This window comes from Diabrotica virgifera, chromosome 9, assembly GCF_917563875.1.
Source record: "Diabrotica virgifera virgifera chromosome 9, PGI_DIABVI_V3a".
Taxonomy (NCBI): domain Eukaryota; kingdom Metazoa; phylum Arthropoda; class Insecta; order Coleoptera; family Chrysomelidae; genus Diabrotica; species Diabrotica virgifera.
Genome location: NC_065451.1, coordinates 94,883,240 through 94,904,816, shown reverse-complemented (window position 1 = coordinate 94,904,816; position 21,577 = coordinate 94,883,240). Strand labels below are relative to the sequence as shown.

At 34.5% G+C, this 21,577-nt stretch overlaps 1 protein-coding gene across 1 annotated transcript; it reads left to right on the top strand.

The window, feature by feature from the left end:
- Positions 1–2,560: 2,560 nt before the first annotated feature.
- LOC126891136 (girdin-like) lies at positions 2,561–21,558 on the top strand. The gene is made up of 2 exons (XM_050660317.1): positions 2,561–3,288; positions 21,510–21,558. The coding sequence occupies exons 1-2, from the start codon at positions 2,561–2,563 to the stop codon at positions 21,556–21,558; spliced, it is 777 nt and encodes a 258-aa protein (XP_050516274.1).
- Positions 21,559–21,577: the final 19 nt, after the last annotated feature.

Below are 21,577 nucleotides of genomic sequence, written 5' to 3'. Positions count from 1 at the left end.
GGGTTATCAGACGCATCACCCATAAGAACGCGAGATCCCTCGGTGTGCGAATGCGAATGTGCACTATTTATAGGGACAGGTGGCCAGCAACGATACCCATCGGATACGATTAAAATGACGATGCGGTCATAGGTTGAGCTGCCACAAAACAAACTTTCAAATCTAATTTTTACTAAAATAGCTCAAAAAGTTGATCAACTAATATCACCTCTTGAGAACTGGAGTTATCTATCTATTGAAAAGTTGTTTAACCACAAATATATATAGAAATAATTGCATGGTAGATACTTACGCATCATCACTATGTCCACCACGTTCTTCCATACATCCATTTGTAACTTTTAACATATCCATTGTTCTTTTGATCCCTAACTTTTTCCATGGCTGAATATTCATTATGACGTTACTATTTTAGTTTTCGACGCACTTTATAAATTTCAATTTCAATTGTTTTTCAAGTAAAGTATATTTATAATCATACACAATATAAAATAATTTCCAAATGAGACACCGAACACCTTAAACATAGAGAATACTCGCACGAATGACAATGAAGATTCAGATTTTGCAGGTATTGACCGTTTCATACCGCACCATTATCAGTTAGTAGCTACAACAGTTCTACCGATCAAGTTTCATTACGCACTATTTCACATGATGCGGTATGAAACTACGACGGTGTTAACAAAATATTCGATTCTGTATGTTGACAAATAAAAAATTTTTTATGGTGTTGGAATTTTTAAATGGTGCAATTTGAAACTGATAAATAAACATATTTTAACCATTTCCCCATACTTACCTCAATATTGAAAAATTTTGAGTTGGTGCACTCTGATACTGATGTATCGATTTGTACTCGTATAAATAAGTGTGTATGTATTACTTATTTATTGTATTCATTTATAGACCGGTATCGCGCGTACCAAAAAAAGTTAATTAATAGCAAGCTGAAAATTTGTTAATAGCTTAACGGTGTCTAGTCGGACAAACTTTGATGTATGGGACTACTGGAACAGGGGAAGTTTTAATTGTGGAACAGGTTAAAAACTTGGAACGTCAGACTACGAAAACGTTCCATGTATTTTGTCAGACAGAACTTCCAATTGATTTGTTACCATTTTATTAAACTTTTATTCTCAGTCTACTTTTATTCTCTTAATATTTTTACTTAAAAAAAGTATACTACAATCATCTCGCTAAACTTAATATAACTGTTTTCGAAATAAACCTATTTTAAATCTGCGATACAAAATAATTTTTTGCATAATATCATTGTAGTTACATCCGAAAAATCAACTTAAAACCATAATAATAATTGTGCCAATTCTCATTTATGTCATTTATATTTTTGAAGATTTTTATGGTTTATAAGTTATTTTTCGAGTTTAGCGAGACGAATGTAGTATACCTTTTTTAAGTAATAATATTAAGAGAATAAAAATTTTGATTCGAAAAGTATGTAGAGTTCCCTCAGCGATGTGATAATATATTACAGTATAGCTCCCCGTGCATGACAAGCTTAAGGAGGTAGCCCATAGCCTAGGCTATAATATTATAAAAAAAATCACTTAGATGGGACAATAGCTTTAGGAAATTCGAGACATCAAAAATGCCCCATTTTTAAGGTGGTGCGTTAATTTCTTGGAGAAGTGTAATTATAATTTAATGTAAATAATGTAATATCCAATAATTGTAACTTAATATAAGATGTAATATATAAGTTCCTTAAAAAATATATTTTTTATTTCCCACAATACATATATTATACTCCACAGGTATAAATATCGTCGCTAGACGTCCACCGAACCTCCTCCCAGGACGTTAGATGGATGTTCGGCAGCAAGACATTGGACCAAACTGGGACGTCCTATGAAGGCCCAATTGACGTCCACCGAACGTCCCCTCGGACGTTAGGTGGACCTCCATTGGACGTTTGGCAACGTGGAATTTGGACCAAAATTGGACGTCCTGTTAAGGTCCAATTCACGTCCCCTAGGACGTCCGATTAAGGTCCAATTTACTCCGATTAAGGTCCAATTTACGTCCAATTAAGGTCCCATTTACGCCCGATTAAGGTCCAATTTACGTCCAATTAAGGTTCAATTTACGTCCGATTAAGGTCCAATTTCAGTGGAAGTTCAGTGGCAGAATTCTTAAAGAACGGACGTATTTCGTACTCCGAGATATTTACCCAGGATATACGGGTATTTAAGTATATTTAGGGTATATTTAGGTATCGAGTATTTAATACGGGAACTTTTTACCGAAGAGCGGAATAGTTGGCGTAAAGTGATTACGGAATTGTGGCAATCGCCTAATTGTTTTAGAACAAAAAGAAATTGCGAAGTTCATATTGTTTAGTTTTAGTGTTTACAATCATTAACAATATTCGAAAACCCATTAAAAGGTGATAAGAACGTGCAAAAACTAATACGGTAGGAACTGCTTTTAATACGGTGGATAAGAGAACGAGTTCCACGCGGAGGAAGCGACGAGCTCTTTTTACGCTATCGTGTTAAAAGTTTTGTGTACCGGGGGCGTGTGAAAAGTTACTGAAATGTCGTCGGATGAACTAACGGATGAAGGCAAAAGAAGGAGAGAGGAAGGAGAGGACGATGAAAGTGACCCATTTAAAAGAAGCCGCAGAGTAGAGCTGTCACCAGAAAAGACGGGAGCTGACAGAAAAATAGACAGGGTGATGAAATTGTTGGAAGATTTAGCATCCGATGTGAAGGATATTAAAAGGGAACAAGGGATTTATGCAGAAGAAATTAGAGCATTGAGGGAAGAAAATAAAAAAAATATGAAAGAAAACGAAGAAATTAAAAAAGAGAATGGGCAAGCAAAAAGAGATGTACGAAATTTAACCAGTAGAGTTGAATATTTAGAGAAAGAAAGCAAAAAAGACAACGTGGTTATAACCGGTGTTAAGGTAGATACACAGGACTCAGACATTTTAAAAGAGGTGATGGAAAACCTGATTGAGAAGACCATGAATATAAAAGTGGATATTAAAACAGCTGTAAAATTAGGAGAGAAAAAATGTTTACTGCACTTGGAAACCGCGGACAAGAGGAAGGTAATGCAAAATAAGAAAAAACTAAGAGATTTTAAGGAAGAACGGATTTATATAAATGATGATCTAACAGTAGCAGAGATGGAAATGAATAGCGAATTACGGAAAAAAGCTCAAGAAGCTAGGAGCGAGGGCAAGGCAGTGAAGCTGGGGTTCAGGAAGATCATAATGGAAGGAAAAACTTGGAGATGGAACAGAAAAGACGGAAAGTTGGACCAACCAAGAAACTAGGCGAGGCCGCGTGGAGGGGACAAGATGACAAAAAAATCGCTATGAACAAGGATCTGAGAGAACACACGAATGACAAAGAAAGAGGGAAAAAACAGAGAAACAACGAGCCCATTCTTAGAATAGGAACTTGTAACATGAGGAGTACATACGAAGCTGGTGCTTTGAAGCAGATAGTGACAGTAATGAAGCAGTATAAGTTGGATGTGTTAGCAATGCAAGAAACGAAGCAGAAGGGTGACAGTGTGATAACAGTGGACGGTTACAGTTTTTTCAATAGTGGAGGCGCCGATAGAATGCTGGGTACAGGTTTTTGTGGTGAGTGAGAGGCTGCAGAAGGCAGTGGTAGCCTTTGAAGCTTTATCAGAAAGGAGCTGTATGCTGAGAATCAGAGGTAAGACTAGAAAGCTAAGTTTATTTAATTTGCATGCCCCTTCAGAAACCAAAGATCAAGAAACAAAAGATGAATTCTATGATATTATAGAACGGGTTTACAATAAAATTCCAAAGTATGATGTTAAAATAATTATAGGGTACCTTAATGCTAAAGTGGGTAATGAGAACAGGTACAGGAAGACCACAGGTGGAAGGAGTAAGCACCAGGAAAGTAACGACAACGGCAAGATGTTGATAGGTTTTGCACAGGAGAATAATATGAGAATAATGAGTACATACTTTGATCATAAGGCAATACATAAAGAGACATGGATTTCGCCAGATGGCCAAACAAGGAATCAAATTGACCATATTTTGATTGAAGCTAAACATGCTAAACAAATAACAGATGTACGGTTATCGAGGAGCTGATATGGATTCCGATCATATATTGTTGATAGCAAAAATAAGAGAAAGAATGCCGAAACCGAGAGGTCAATTGGAAAGTCGAAAAAAATACGATGTTGCCAAATTGAACAACGAGGACATTGCAAAGAGCTTTGAAGCGGAAATTACGGACAAGCTTAGAGGTAGGCAGTACCATGACAATATAGAAACGGAGTGGACAGAAATTGAGGAATCTTTGAAGGAATCAGCAAGTAAGCACCTGGGACAAGTAAGTAGAAAACAGGAAAAAGAATGGTTCGATGATGACTGTAGGAAAAGGTTAGAGAAAAGGAATCAGGCACGACAAAGAATGATAGATGAGCCTAGTGAAAAAAATAGAAAGAAATATGAAGAAGAGAGGAGAAACACAAAAAGAATGTGTAGATATAAAAAGCGGGAACACATGAGTAAAACGCTTGAAGATATTGAACAACACTATATCAATAAGAACATTAGAAATTTCTACCAAGAAGCAAAAAGAAGTAAAGAACAGTATTCAAGAGGACAAAACTTTTACAGGAGCAAAGAGGGGTACTTAATAGGCGACAAGGAAGGAAAACTGGATAGATGGAGAGAGCATTTTGAGGAACTGCTAAATGAGAGGCAGGAAGGTAATGACGAGGTTCAGATGGAAGTGATACAAGAAAACTACAACCAAGAGGATGTAGTGGGGCCGCCAACAGACGAGGAAATAATGGAAGTTTTAAGAAGCATAAAGAACAACAATAGTGCGGGTATCAACGACATTCCAGGAGAAATGATTAAACATGGAGGTAAAATATTAGAAAAGAGAATATGCAGCCTACTAAAGATGATATGGGATCAGGAAGAAATTCCGAGACAATGGAGTCAGGCTGTAATATGCCCGATATTCAAAAAGGGAGATAAATCTCAATGTGAAAGTTACAGAGGTATTGCTTTGCTTGATGTAATTTATAAAGTCCTTGCCAAGGTTATAAGAGAAAAATTAGACATATATATTAGTGTGCAGGTAGGAGAATATCAAGGTGGTTTTAAGAAAGGAAGATCTACCATCGATCAGATTTTCGTACTAAAGATGTTACAGTGCGGTACCTACGAACAACACCTAAATATGAAGTTCCTGTTTATAGACTTCAAGCAGGCATATGATACAGTCGTAAGGAAACGCCTTTATCATGCACTTCGGTTAATTGGGATACCGGAGAAGTTGGTCAAACTGGTGAAAATGACACTCGAAACAACAGAAAATCGAGTAGCACTGGAGGGTAGCCTCTCAGAAAAGTACGAAGGGGTTTGAAGCAGGGAGACCCTCTATCAACTGTCCTTTTTAATTGTGTATTAGAGGCAATATTCAGGGAGAGCGGGATCAGAACGCAAGGTACGATCCATGATAGAAGAACTCAGGTACTTGCATATGCAGACGACATAGTATTGATAACAAGAACAAAAAGAGAACTGCTAAGAGTATTTAACCTTTTTGAAAGAAAAGCTAAGCAGTACGGTCTGAAAATTAACGAACACAAAACAAAATTTATGGAAATGGGAGATACACTAAATGAAGAACAGGTTTTGAAAATTAGAATAGATAACGATGGAAAAGAATATTGTTTCGAGAAAGTAAAAGAATTTGAATACCTAGGGGTCACTGTAACAGAGAAAGGAGATGAAGTTCCGAAATTGAAAAAAGAATTGCGAAGGGAAGACGAGCAGTTGGAGCATTGAGCATACTTTTAAAAAGTAGTCTAGTATAGTTATATAGTACGGTGATACAACCTACAGTACTGTATAGTAGTGAATGTTGGGTTCTGAATAAGAGAGAAGAAAATGCATTGGAAAGATGGGAACGGAGTGTGCTGAGAAAGATTTTCGGTGGTGTAAAAGTGGGAGAGAACGAATGGAGAAGACGAACGAATGCGGAAGTTCAAGAACTGTTTGGGAAGCCAGTAATCAGCCATATGGTAAAAACTAGAAGACTTCGCTGGCTAGGACATGTGGAAAGGATGTCAGGAGACCGATGGGCGAAGAGTATATTGTTAAGAGGTGAGGGAAGAAGAAGGAGGGGTCGACCGCGGAAAACGTGGCTGGAAGCAGCCAAAGAGGATCTACAAAGAGCAGGCGTTGTAAACTGGAAGACAGCTGCCCTGGACAGAGTAAAGTGGAGAAAGACAGTCGAAAAATTTCAAGCCATGGGCCCCTGAGGCCTGCAGCGCTATTATATATATATAAAGGTCCAATTTACGTCCCATAAAGGTTCAATTTACGTCCGATTAAGGTCCAATTTACGTCCGATTAGGGTCCAATTTACGTCCGATTAAGGTCCAATTTACGCCCGATTAAGGTCCAATTTACTTCTCCTAGGACGTCCGATTAAGGTCCAATATACGTCCCCTCGGACCTTAGATGGACGTTCGGTAGAGCGACATTTGGACCAAAATAGGACGTATAAAGGACGTTCCTCGGACGAAAACGGACGTCCAAGGGACGTCCCTTAAGTCCGTGAAGGACGTCCTTGTGCTATTAGGGAATTTGGTTTTAGGAACGCTTTGGGCACAAGGTAGGCAGTGTTTTATCTGCAAGTATTAGTACAGAGGTGTAGAGATATGAACAAGGATGTCTACATGTACTTTGTAGATTACTCGAAGGCCTTTGACAATGTAAGACATGACCAACTAATTGAAATTCTACAAAATATAGGAATTGATGATAAGGACATCCGAATTGTGACAAGTCTCCCCCCTGAATCAGACAGCCAGGGTAAAAGTCGGCAATGCGTCCACAGAGAGCATTGATATCAGAAAAGGTGTGCGACAGGGATGTGTTCTCTCCCCTCTCCTTTTTAATATTTACTCCGAACAATTTTTTAAAAGAGCACTGGATGCAGCAAACGAAGGCATAAAAATCAATGGAGAATTGACAAATAACATCAGATATGCGGACGATATAGTCATACTTGCCAGTAGTATCGATGAACTACAGTATCTTATGGAGAGGGTACAAAGAACGAGTGAAGAAAGAGGACTTAACCTCAACATAAATAAAACAAAATGGATGCTGGTCAGCAAAACTCCAAAACCTGCCAGACAATTGAAAATAAAAAACCAATCAATTGAACACCTTGACTCGTATATATACCTTGGAACAGTCGTCAACTCGAAATGGGATCAAACAACAGAAATACGATCTAGAATTGAAAAGGCCAGAGCAACATTTAACATGAGAAATATAGACACCAATTCCGACATATCTCTCCCACTAAAAATACGGCTGCTAAAATGCTATGTATTTCCAGCTGTCTTGCTGTATGGCGCAGAGGCATGGACACTAACGGAGACATTAATAAGGAAGTTAGAGGCATTAGAAATGTGGGTGTATTGACGTCTCCTCAAAATATCCTGGACGACTTACACCACCAACGTAAATGTATTGCGTCGAATGGGAAAACAAAAAGAAATCTCTTTCACAATTAAGAAACGGAAACTTGAATACCTCGGTCATATTATGAGACATGATAAATATCATATTATACTCCAACTGGTCCGAGTGGATCAACATGGATAGAGTTATTCAGAAACGCCGAAAACAAGATTAAAATTGCTATGATGATAGCCAACGTCCGCAACGGACAAGGCACATGAAGAAGAAGAAGAAGAATATCGAAAATGGTTATTAAGAAAAGTTGTTTGGAATTAAAAACTATGGTTATATATTCAATTATGGTGAACTATAAAAGTACTTAACTGTTTAGCGAAATTCATATTTTTTTACATTATTCTTGTTCCGTCTTCTAACGAAGATTGGCGGTCACTTTTTTAAACGCTTCTCTGTCTTTTGCAACGTGAAATATCTGTTCTACACTGAGGTTAGTCCTCAGCCAAGATTTCTTCTTTCTTCTCAAGCCTTTTTTCCCCTCTACTCTTCCTTGCATGATGACGTGTAGCAGAGAGTATTTATCGTCACGAAGTATGTGGCCCAAGTACGATGTTTTTCTTATTTTAATTGTGTTCATAAGCTTCTTGCCATGTCCAACTCTTTTTAACACTTCTTCGTTTAAGACTTTTGCAGTCCAAGGAATACACCTATATAGCCACATTTCGAATGCCTCCAATTTTTTACTTTTAGAGTCTAAACTTCTACCCCATACAGTAGTTACGACCAAACATTATCTATGACGAAAATTTTTTTACATACCTCGTATAAAATTGAAAAAGTCTGATATATGATTGTTGCATCTTAGATTTTAGACTAGATAGAATATTTTATGAAGAATAACTTTTTTCGTAAAATTGATAATAAAATAGTTATCTATCATAATTGAAATAAATAATTGCAATTTTTTTTTCAATTAGAAGGATGTAATTGCACATTAAAACATAGTTTTTAATTACAAACAACTTTTCATAGTAACAATTTTTGATATTCTGAAATACTTTACCCTTTAACGAAATTCATATTTTTGACATACGTTGTATAAAATTGATAAAATTTTATATCTGATGGTTGAGTTTTAGATTTTAGACTATGCAGAGCATTTTATGAAGAATAACTTTTTTTCGTACGATTGGTAATAAAAAAGTTTCCCATATGGTTCCTAGTTACGCAGACATACTTTATAATAGCTCAAAATTTTTGAATTATCAAATTGTTATGCCATATTCGGATTCAGCGTAATCAAAAACAAAACAGAAACATATTTTATCAAAGTAAAATGATGAATTCAACGATATTGTTTTCACCCATTTTAAAAAATGTGAAATCATAGAATTGCATATATACATCCTTCTGTCTGTCTACGAACACAATTCCTCCGTCAGTATACCAGGTAGAATGACAGATAACGTGTCAAATGATAGCTTATAAGCGAAGGATCCGTCGACCCCCCAGGATAATTACAACTTACGATAAAACAAATCCGTCTCAATTAATAAATTTTATAATATTGTACGACAATCCAAAATTTTACGTTTAGTTAAAATGTTAACAGAAAATCACTTATGACGATTATTAAACATAAATTTTTCTTGTTTTTTCATTCATTTCTAGAATAGAAAATCGACTTAAAGATTTTGACCCTTCCTTATTTTTTTTTATGGCGGCGGCTCTGGAAGGATGGTACTAAAGGTGAGAAATTTAACCTAGTCTGTCTGTCCGTCTATCCGTCCTACCGCGAATAAGACTCCTCTTCACTATTCCAGGTACACTGACAAATGAGGTGTCAAATGAAAGCTTATAATCCAAGGATGGTACTAAAGGTGAGAAATTTGACTTAGGACTTCCGGTTTTAAAAATGCGACCGGAAGTAGTTTTAAAGTCACCGGAATAGTACAAGTGATATATTATTCGACGCGCCTTCGCAAAACGAGAACAAATATATACTTTCGGTTTCATGACTGTCTGTCCGTCGGTCCGTCCCTCCGCGAATACAACTCCTCCATTATTAATACAGATAGAATGACAAATGAGGTGTCGAATGAAAGCTTATAAGCCAAGGATAGTAGTAAAGATGAGAAATTTGACAAAGGAATTCGGTTTTAGAGTTAAGCAATCGTAATTACTGTTTTAAAGTCATTCAAAATATGATATAAATGTACATAAAGATGACTCAACATTAGTAAAATCGTATATTAATCGACGCAAAGTTACACGAAGAGTTCAAATATCGACTTCCAGTTCTACTTTCGATTACTTTGGGTGAAAAGCTAGGACTTACGAAGTCCACTTACTTGTTTCTAAAATTATTTATACACAAAAATTGTTATTATTTAAACAATTAATAAACAATTAGCGGCTAAATCTTTAAAAAGAACTTTTTACCATAATATGTTTATAAACTAACAAAAAAAGTTTTAGAAAAATATAAGTTTGTTTGAATTTTTCCGAAACAATGCATGCTTTGTATTGTACCTTGCCACTCATTATCTAGCAAACAACCTTGAGAAAATAAGATGACCTTTTCTACACGGACATATTCTGACAGAGTACAAATAGCAGTTAGAATCACATCAAAATGAAATGATAAACTGGACCGAGGTATTTGATAGTGGCAACGTTGCGGACGCAGAAATAGCTTTCCTATGAACAAAGATACCCGTTGAGGACACAGAAATGCCGGCTTGCTGTAATATGGTATATTGGGACGTTCCAACGATAGCAAAATATGTGGATGCAAAATTGCTATCGCAGTGAAAGTAAAAATCATCTTCTTTATTCTTAGAGTATATAGAAAACTGAGTTGATGCCGAAGTAGCCATGGTTGCAGGATAGCCAACAATGTTCTAAAATATATACATCAATTTTTCGAGTGGACGCACAAACATACCTATGGTAAAAGGATGCAGCAATGATGGTAGGATTTATATATATATATATATATATATATATATATATATATATATATATATATATATATATATATATATATATATATATATATATATATATAATATATATATATATATATATATATATATATATATATATATAAATATAATATAAATTGTTTCATTCAAAGGTGACACATTCACAACATAATATTTATCTATACGACTTTGAGTTTCACTTAAAACAGAATTTTTCTTGAGAATAATCTGGTTTTTACTAAAAATGTCATAAGAATCGTTTTTACAAGTTACCACATTGGATTCTGAAAAGTCTTGGATAGTTTACTGGCTTTCAATTCAAACAGGAATTCCATTTCCAATAACCTGGCTCTCTTTACTTTCTCTAGTTTTTGTGTTGTTGAATATTTTCATGTCTTTTGAGAGACCTTTTTAATATATTTTACATTAACTGTATTGGTATTTCTTTTATAACTTTAGCGAAGGAGTTGCATTTGGCCTTAATCATGCATATTTTGTTTGCCAATCTAATTAATAAAGAGGTAACATTTAATCATAAGCTTTGAAAACAGATCAAAAGTAACCTTAAAAGTACATGGCTGTATATAAATGTCTATTGTATAATACTAATTATCTTTCTTAAAATGAAGTGAACTCTTATGTTAGGATAAACATGTTTTAGTTATAATACTTACAGTTATAATACGTACAGTTTTCCAGTCGTTTAATTGATCACTTTCCTTTTTTTTTCAAAGGAAACAGCTAAAACCACATAACCACATTTGGAATTGGTAAACAAAGTCGTTATTTATGCGACTTTTGCTGTTGAATACAATTTCACACATTGCACATTTAAAATATATTAAATAATGTTAGCAAATTGATTTTGTTCACTAATATCTTTGGAAAACGGCATTATAAGCAGGAAAAAACAAACTTTTCTATATGTAAACATTGTAAATGTCAGCACAATAGGTCCCGAAGGCCGCCATGACGCTTTGGCAGTGTGGAGGGGGTAGGATTACGGTTTATCCCAATACTTCCTTCAATTTCTACATCTGGACTTTCTACATTTGGATCTTCTACATATCATTTCGAGTCTCATTCTGCTCGACTAAATAATCCAAGTACCCCAACAACGGTAACTTTAACCTATGATATTGGTAATTACATTGGCAAAAATATTGACGATTATGCAAAAACGAATTTATTGGAGAATTTTTGGGTTCCTCCAAAAAATTATGTTTCCATATTCCATTAGAACTGTAGCCGGAAAAATTATACAAAAATTATGTAAGAAGTATCACCTGATTTGTTATGACAATTGGCTGGCACTGTCTGACGTAAAAGAGGGATTATTCTGTAAACTTTGCCCTTAATATTACAATAAAATGCCCAATAAAAAAATACAAACATATAAACAGTGATTTAGAAAATCATTCTAACAACCACTATCATAAGGATGCAGTCTTGGCTGGAAAAAGTGTTTTAAAAATTATCATTCTCCTCAAAATAATGTGAGTAATTTGTTAAACGCAGAAGGACTGCGTTTAAAGATCTTAAGTTTTATCAAGATCATCAAAGTTTAAAACTCAAGATAATGAAAATCGAAAAAAAAATATGGTCCAAAGTAAAAACAGTAATATTACTGGGTCGACCAAATATTCCATTTCGTGGTCATAGAGATGATGGGCCCATTAATTTAGAAATTATTCCACCCCTTAATGACGGAAAACTTAAAGCCATGCTCCGATACAGAGTAGATGCCGGAGACAATATTTTGGAAATGCATTTACGTACAGTTTCATTAAATGCTTTATATATAGTGTAGGAAACAAAGGTTGAACCTTGCAAAATGGACACAAGTCCGGTTTTATTTTTTCCGTTATATCAAGGGATGCTTATTATAAGACTAACTTTTTCTGAAAAAAATTCGCCCCGGAACCCCCCTTTTCACCTCTTTAAAGGGGGTAATTTGTGGTTTTTGCGAAACGAAGCCCTTCCTGTACCTTTTACAAAAAATTTCTTTTACAGAAATATGAAGAGGACTATATTTTCTACGATTTATTTCCCGACAGCATCTGTCTATCATCCACCGTTTAGCGGGGGTGGCGGCCCAAAGTTAAAAAGTTTTTAAAAAAGATGTTTTAAAAAAATATATATTTTTCCCTGTTAACGGAAATTAAGAAGAAATCCTGCGGTAATTATTTACAAATAATTGATTGATTTTTTGGTATAGGTTTCACTTAAGGATAGGACTTTTTTTAATTACAGGGTGTTACATTTTAAAAAATCCCTTTTTATACCATCTGAACCGTTTATGCTAGAGTAAAAAGACTTTCAGCGATTACTCATGTACTGGTGCTATTCATAAATTTGTATAATGCACCCCAATTTTTTCCCCGGAACCACCCAAAAAAAAAGAAGAATTAATAAATACAGTGATTTTCTTGGAATCCTTCACACATAATGCCCTTTATTAATATGCTTCATATATAATTTTGTGCACGTTATTATTACCCATGCATGGACACTAAAAGCGATTTCCTAGTGCAACCCCTGTAGCCAAAAAAAATAAATAAAATGGGGGGTTGAATTTTTTTTTGTTTTTTGCTTTTTGATCCATATGGGCATATGCTTCAGTAATAGTGTTTTTCAAAAACATATATGGTTATTGCAACATCCCTGCGGAAACCACCCCCATCCTTGAAAATATACTGCAGAAACTACCCCTATCCCTTGGCGAGCATATTTTTACGATTTTCTCATTACCTATGCATTCTTTTTAAACAAAACTTATACAAGGTTAAAGACTACTATTTACTCTAAAAATTAGGTCCTATTCATTTTGTTCGTATAAGCAACCGTTACGGTACAGTGGCGCCGTAAACCTCATATATGCTTTGGCGGGCTCCAGTTTTTGTTTTTTTTTTCGTCATCTGTTCGTTTTATTGATAAAGTACTTATGTACTTTTTGGGCCCAGTGGTGGCCCAAAATCAATGTTTGCATATTTTCGCAACCTACACGCATTTTATTGCATTAATGCTACCTTAATAGCACAATATTTACCCTTAGGTGGTCGCTAAGCAGTGGCGGATCCAGGGAGGGGTGATGGGGGTGATCACCTCCCCCCTCTCAAATCAAGTGATATTATATTCAAAGATTATAAAAATATTCTTTCAAATTCTTATCAAAATATTAATATAAGTATTTGTATAAAAATAAATGCATATTTCTATAATCTTTGAATATAATATCACTTGGTTTGAGAGCGGGGGGGGGGGTGATGACTCCCATCACCCCTCCCTGGATACGCCACTGCTTAGCGACCACTTAAGGGTAAATATTGTGCTATTAAGGTATCATTAATGCAATAAAATGCGTGTAGGTGGCGAAAATATGCAAAAATTGATTTTGGGCCACCACTGTGGCTTTGGGGCGGAAAGATTGTAAAATGTGCATAGGTCATAATTGGTAGCTTACACTGTGTTGTTTTATTTTACATAAGTACTTTATCAATAAAACGAAAAGATGACGAAAAAAAAAAACAAAAACTGGAGCCCGCCAAAGCATATATGAGGTTTACGGCGCCACTGTGCAGTAACGGCTGCTTATACGACAAAAATGAATAGGACCTAATTTTTAGAGTAAATAGTGGTATTTAACCTTGTATAAGTTTTGTTTAAAAAGAATGCATAGGTAATGCGAAAATCGTAAAAACATCCTCGCCAAGGGATAGGGGTAGTTTCTGGAGTATATTTTCAAGGATAGGGGTGGTTTCCGCAGGGATGCTGCAATAACATATATATTTTTGAAAAGCACTATTAATGAAGCATATACCCATATGGATCAAAAAGCAAAAAAACAAAAAAAAATTTCAACCCATTTTATTTATTTTTTTAGCTACAGGGGTTGCAGTAGGAAATCGCTTTTGGTGTCCATGCATGGGTAATAATAACGAGCACAAAATGATATATGAAGCATATTAATAAAGGGCATTGTGTGTGAAGGATTCCAAAAAAATCACTTTATTTATTAATTCTTCTTTTTTTGGGGTGGTTCCGGGGAAAAAGGGGGTGCATTATACAAATTTGTAAATAGGACCAGTACATGGGTAATCGCTGAAAGTCTTTTTACTCTAGCATAAACGGTTCGGATGGTATAAAAAGGGGTTTTTTAAAATATAACACCCTGTAATTAAAAATAGGGCAATTACCCTTAAGTTAAACCTATACCAAAAAATCAGTCACTTATTTGTGAATAATTGCCGCAGGATTTCTTCTTAATTTCCGTTACAGTTAGGGAAAAATATATATTTTTTAAAAACATCTTCTTTAAAAACTTGTCAACTTTGGGGCGCCACCCCCGCTAAACGGTGGATAATAGACATATGCTGTCGGGAAATAAATCGTAGAAAATATAGTCCTCCTCATATTTCTATAAAAATTTTTTTGTTAAAGGTACAGGAAGGGCTACATTCCGCAAAAACCACAAATTACCCCCTTTAAAGGGGTGAAAAGGGGGGTTCCGGGGCGAAATTTTTTCAGAAAAAGTTAGTTTTATAATAAGCACCCCTTGATATAACGAAAAAAAAAAATAAAACCGGACTTGTGTCCATTTTGCAAGGTTCAACCTCTGTTTCCTACACTAATAGAGATTGTCAAATAAACGTCAAATTAAAATGCAGTTTATCTAGAAGTTCTTATAAAAGGGTATATATCCACTGATATATATCACGATGTATATCGTGATATATATGCGTATTTTATTTCGTACTAATTTTTACATAAGAAGGTTAAAAAGAGGCAACGTCGCAACTGCTTTGACTTGCCTTCTAACTCGAATTCTTCGAGTTGTATATAGCCTGTCCAGGACGGTCCATATAAAATAGAGATACGAAACTGTCGATAATTATCGAAAATCGAAACAATCGAATACTATCGATAGTCTTTTAAACTATCGAAAATAATCGATAGTGTCAAGTGTCATGGTCATGAAAGCCGGAAACCGGAAACAAGTGTGAAGTGTGGTTATGTCATTGTGGTTAAGTTAACTGTTCACTCGTTTACCGTTATTCCTTAATTATTGATAATTAATAAAATTTATTTAATTGTTGTTAGTGTGTGTTGAATACAATGTCTTCGTATTTATTGTTCAATCCACGTGCTTGAAACGATTCTGTAAGAGGTTAAACTGTTTAACTATGGATAAATTTATAATTTCGACAAAACATAAAAGCAATGGTAGGCGAGAATATTGTTTGAATTTTGTCTTTGCTAATAAGATATTCTTGCTTAATATTAGTATCTGATAAACCCGAAAGCGATAAAAGTGACCACGGCTCTACCTCTGTTAGTTCAACTCCTCAAAGGAAGATACAAAACATGTCTTTCGTTTGGAACTATTTCACAAAGTCCATAGACAAAAAATTTGCTAAATGTTGCACTTGTGGCAGAGAGTGCAACGAAGCTAAGTGACCACTTGAAAAGATTTCATCCTAATTTAAATAAGCCACTATCAGCAACATCAGGTAATTCAATCTTAGGTATAAAGGCTTGTTTTATTGAAAAGTAACAATTTTAATGTTTTTATGTGAAGGTGAAATAAGCAACGAAAGTTATGCAAGATCAAATGTTCGTTCTATAAGCCCTTTTTTTAGACGAGAACAACAGTATGACACTAACCCTTAAAAAAAAGTAATTAGTTAAGGCTCTTGCAATGATGTTGGCTACAGATTTTCAACCTTTTCTATTGTAAAAGATAGTGGTTTTATAAACTTTGTCCGTTTATTAGATCCAAAATATGTACTTCCATCACCTGACACTTTAAAAAATACCGTGTTGAAAAATGTGTATGATGACGGAGTGACAAAACTTATTACAATTTTAAATGAAATAAAATATGTGGGTCTTACTACAGATATTTGAACCTCATCATCTAATGAGTCCTATATATGCATGCCAAAATGCATATATGGCAAAAATACATGTCATAAATTTAATCACATTTTCTGGGACCAAAAACAGTTCGATTGAACCTAACTTATCTTAGTACCAATATGCACATAAAAAAAGTTACAGTCCTTTGAAGTTACAAAATAAAAATCGATTTTTTTCCAATATATCGAAAACTATTTGAGATATTTTATTGAAAATGGACCTGTAGCATTCTTATGCCAGTAGTATCTTAAGAAAAAATTATAGTGAAATTTAGACACCCCATAAAAATTTTATGGGGGTTTTGTTCCTTTAAACCCCCCCAACTGGCACTGGCAGTGAAACGGAAAGTTCGAAGTAAAATCGCTCTGATTTAAAGTGTAAATTACGTAGGAAATACAAATCCGAAAATTTAAACAACATCATCTCTTAGTTTGTGAGTGGTAAACGCCTTAGATTATGTGCATTAAAAGTCTATATATTATAAGTAAGCCACAATTTTGATAATATCAATTTCATATATAAATAAAAGCGCAAAAGAAGGTCTTTTTCTTCCACCGGGTCGACCGGAGAGGGGACCTTATCGCTTGCCAAGTGTAAAAAAATTTTTAAATAAAAGTAATTAATTTGCGATTAATTTGGATTCGGTCGCTGACCAGCGAATAGAACACACGTGTTTAGCTCGTATCTTAACTCGATTCTCGGGCAGATATAGCAATAAAACAATTGTGTTATACAAAAGTGCAGTGTAACTATAAAAACAATATATGTAGGTACATAAATAAACAACCTAATTAGTTAACTAATTATACAGTGAAAAAATCGGAAAAAAGTAATTCCAACGATAAGGAATTAAATTCTTGTGTAAAGTGATAAAAACTTGTGTGATATCGAATATAAACAAAGCAGGTTTTTGCAGTAGGTGGAAACAAAACAATATTGTGAATGGTGTATTTCTACAGGAAAATAAAGCATATTAATAAACAGAATCAGCTGTAAGTAGAAAACTTTATTATAATTAATTTTATTATAAACAGATAACCAGGGCCGGATTTTGATTTTGATTTTTACCTAGGAATAAAAGTGCTGGAAAATTAGTAACGGCTAGCGCGGGTGCGGGTGGGAATTTGAACTGTGAGTAGAGTTCTCCACGAAACTTCACCCGTGACGCATTGACTAATAACTCTAGCACGAAAAATAACTAGGAATTAAGAACAATGAGTTCAGATAGCGAATTAGATGATGAAATGAAAAGGAGAAGGGAAGAGGAGGAACATCCCAGCAAAAAATCAAAAATAACAGCTAGAACATCACAAAAAACAGATGAAGATAACATAAGTGGAATGGAACAAATGATGAAAATGATGAGGGAATTAGCAATGGATATAAAAGACATAAAAAAAGAACAATATAGATCTGGAGACGAAATCACACAACTAAAGAATGAAATTAAAGAACTGAAAGATCAACAAAGCGGCTACAAAGATGAAATAAAAAAGCTGCGAGAAACAAACGAAAAAGCTATAAAACAAATAGGTCAATTAGAAAAAGAAATTAGTATAGCAAATGAAAAAATAGAGAAATTGGAAAGAGAAAGAAAGAGAAAAAATGTAATAATACAAGGAATAAAAATTGATACAAATGATCAGAAAGTTTTACGAGGGGCTATGGAGAATTTTATGGAAAAAGAGCTACAAGTTTCAGTAGATGTAAATGGAGCAAGGAAAATAGGAGAAAATACTGTCATAGTGGAACTCAACAGCGTGAAAAACAAAATAGAAGTAATGAAAAATAAAAGTAAATTAAAAACCAAAAAGGACGAAAGAATCTATATTAATGATGATATGTCAAAAGAAGAAAGAATTATTCAGAAAGAAATTAGAAGCAAGGCTATGGTAGAGAGGCATAATGGAAAAAATGTAAAAATAGGATACCAGAAGCTAATCATTAATGGTGAAATATGGACATGGAATAACAACCAACAACAACTCATAAAAGAGAAAAATATACAACCAAAAAACTAGCAATACAACGAAAGCAGACTGAAATAACGGAGATGACATGGCAAAGTACAGGTACACGAAATAGACAAAATGTACAGATTATTAATGAAAAGCAGCCCATAAAAGAACATATATTAGTAGGAACATGGAATGTAAGAGGAACATACGAAGAAGGAAAACTGAAACACCTAGTAGATGAATGTAAAAAATATAAATTCGAAATAGTAGCACTACAAGAAACGAAACAACTAGGCCAAAACTCAATGGAAATAAATGACTATTTATTTTTCAATAGCGGAGGCGAAAATAGAATGTTAGGCACAGGATTTGTAGTAAACAAAAAGCTGAAAGATCTAATCGTTGACTTTAAACCAATTTCAGAGAGAATATGCATACTAAGAATAAGAGGAAAATACCAAAAAATAACATTTATAAACATACATGCACCGACTGAAGAGAAAAACATAGAGATAAAGGAAGACTTCTACAGTCAAATAGATACAGTATTCGAAAATATTCCCAAATACGATATAAAAATAGTACTAGGTGATGCTAATGCCAAAATAGGAAAAGAAGAAATATACACACCCACCATAGGAAAATATAGTCTGCATGAAACAACGAATGAAAATGGTCACCTCTTAATAGATTTTGCAAAAGAAAAAAACATGATCGTTATGAGCACGTACTTTCAACACAAAAGAATATATCAAGGAACATGGAGATCACCAGATGGAAAAACCATAAATCAAATAGATCATGTGCTCATCGAAAAAGACATGGAAAAATGTATAAAGAACATAAGAACATATAGAGGACCGGATGCAGACACAGATCACTTTATAGTCGGAATACAACTTAAACAGGTTATACCAGTTCTTAGAAATCAACAGAAAAAAAGGTACAAAGTAACTAAACCTATTAGACTACTGTCAGAAGAAGAACAAAGTAAATATGAAAGACTAGTCACTAGAGAACTGGAAAATATTGCAGAAAATGAAAACATCGAACAAAAATGGACGCAAATAAAAGTATGTATGACCAAAGCAGCGCAAGTCAGTAATAGAAATATAAAAGATGGATTCAAAGAATGGTTTGATGAAGAATGTAAAATAGAACTGGATGAAAGAAATAAGTTAAGACTCAAAATGATGCAAGTGAAAACACCAGAGATGGAGATACAATACAACGAACAAAGAAAACGAACTAAAAGAATCATAAGAGTAAAGAAAAGAAAGTACAACGAAGATAAATTGAAATGCATAGAAGAAAACTATAAAAATGGAGAAGTCAGGAACTTATATCAAGGAGTAAAAAATGAGAAAAAGGGGTTCCAAAGAAAACCTGTACACTACAAAAGCAAAAATGGAAGGAATTTAGTAAGCGACGAAGAAATACTGAGCAGATGGAGAGAATACTTCGAAGAGCTTCTAAATGAAATTCCCACAACAGAATATGCAGAAGAAGAAGAAGAAGGACCGAATGAAAATATTGATCAAGAAGAAATGCAGGAAAGACCGCCTAATGAAAAAGAAATAAAAGAAATAATAGAAAAACTAAAGAAAAACAAGAGCCCAGGTAAGGATGAAATAACAGCTGAAATGTTTAAATATGGAGGACCAGTACTAATTAAGCATTTGGAAAAGCTGATAAAAGAAATTTGGGAACAAGAACACATACCAAAAGAATGGACTGAAGCCACACTGTGTCCAATTCACAAAAAAGGCGACAAAAGTTTATGCCATAATTACAGGGGAGTAGCCCTACTAAACGTTGCATATAAAATACTTGCAGTACATATAAAAGACAAGATAACACAAAAGATAGATAATGACATAGGAGAATATCAATGTGGATTCAGAAGAGGACGCAGCACGGTGGATCAAATTTTCCTGCTGCGTGAGATACAAGCGGAAAGCTACGAATACGGAAAATCTACAATGGCCCTATTCATTGACTTTAAACAAGCTTTTGACAGAGTTAAGCGAAAAGAAATATACAAAGCACTATGTGAAATTGGAATTAGTAAAAAATTAATAAAGATGGTAAAAGTTACACTCAGAGAAACAGAGAACAGGGTTAAAATAAATGGAAAGGAAACAGATAAGTTTAGGGTCGGTGAAGGGGTACGACAAGGAGACCCACTGTCATCACTGTTGTTTAGTATCCTTCTTGAAATAGTCATCAGAGAAGCCGAAATTAACAGGACAGGACTTGTATACCAACGAAAACACCAATGCTTGGCATTCGCTGATGACATAGTAATGATAGCCAGAAGCAAACAAGAATTACAAGAAATACTAAAAAGACTAGAGGCGATAGGAAGAAAGAAAGGGATATACATAAACGAAGAAAAGACTAAATATATGGAATGGACAAAACGAGAATACACACAAGGACAATACCTGACAATAAACACAGAGGCAAAAATATATAAATTCGAGGAAGTAGAGAGATTCCAATATCTAGGAGCGACATTCACTAGGAGACCAAATATAAAAGAAGAAATCCAAGCGAGAATTATGGCTGGTAATCGTTGTATCTTTGCTCTAAACAACTTATTGAGAAATAAGAACATATCTAGAGGGGCTAAGATAAGAATATACAAGACAGTGATAAGACCTATAGTCTTGTATGCCAGTGAAACATGGACGATGAACAAATCCGAGCAAGTCATGCTTAAAGTATGGGAAAGAAAAGTCCTAAGAAAAATATTTGGCGGAAAGATATGGAATGGAATGTGGATAAGAAGACCAAATGTGGAATTGGAGAGGATGTATGGTGAACCAAACATAGTAGGGATCGTAAAATCACAAAGACTGAGATGGTTGGGACATATCCAAAGGATGCCAAACACGAGACTTCCCAAAAAAATACTAACGGGAGGAATAGGAGGAAAGAAGAAGAAAGGTAGACCGAAAACCAGATGGAAGAAAGATGTTGAAAAAGACATAGAAGAACTGAAAATCACAAATTGGAAAAATAAAGCAGCAAATAGGAGAGATTGGAAAGGAATAGTAAACCAAGCCATGGGCCTTCTAGGCCTGGAGAGCTAAACTATATATATATATATATATATATATATATATATATATATATATATATATTGCGATTAATTTGTAGAAAAAAATACCTAATTTACGAAGCGGCCAAGAAGAAGTTAGAACTATAGACAAACATTGCTAACCAGA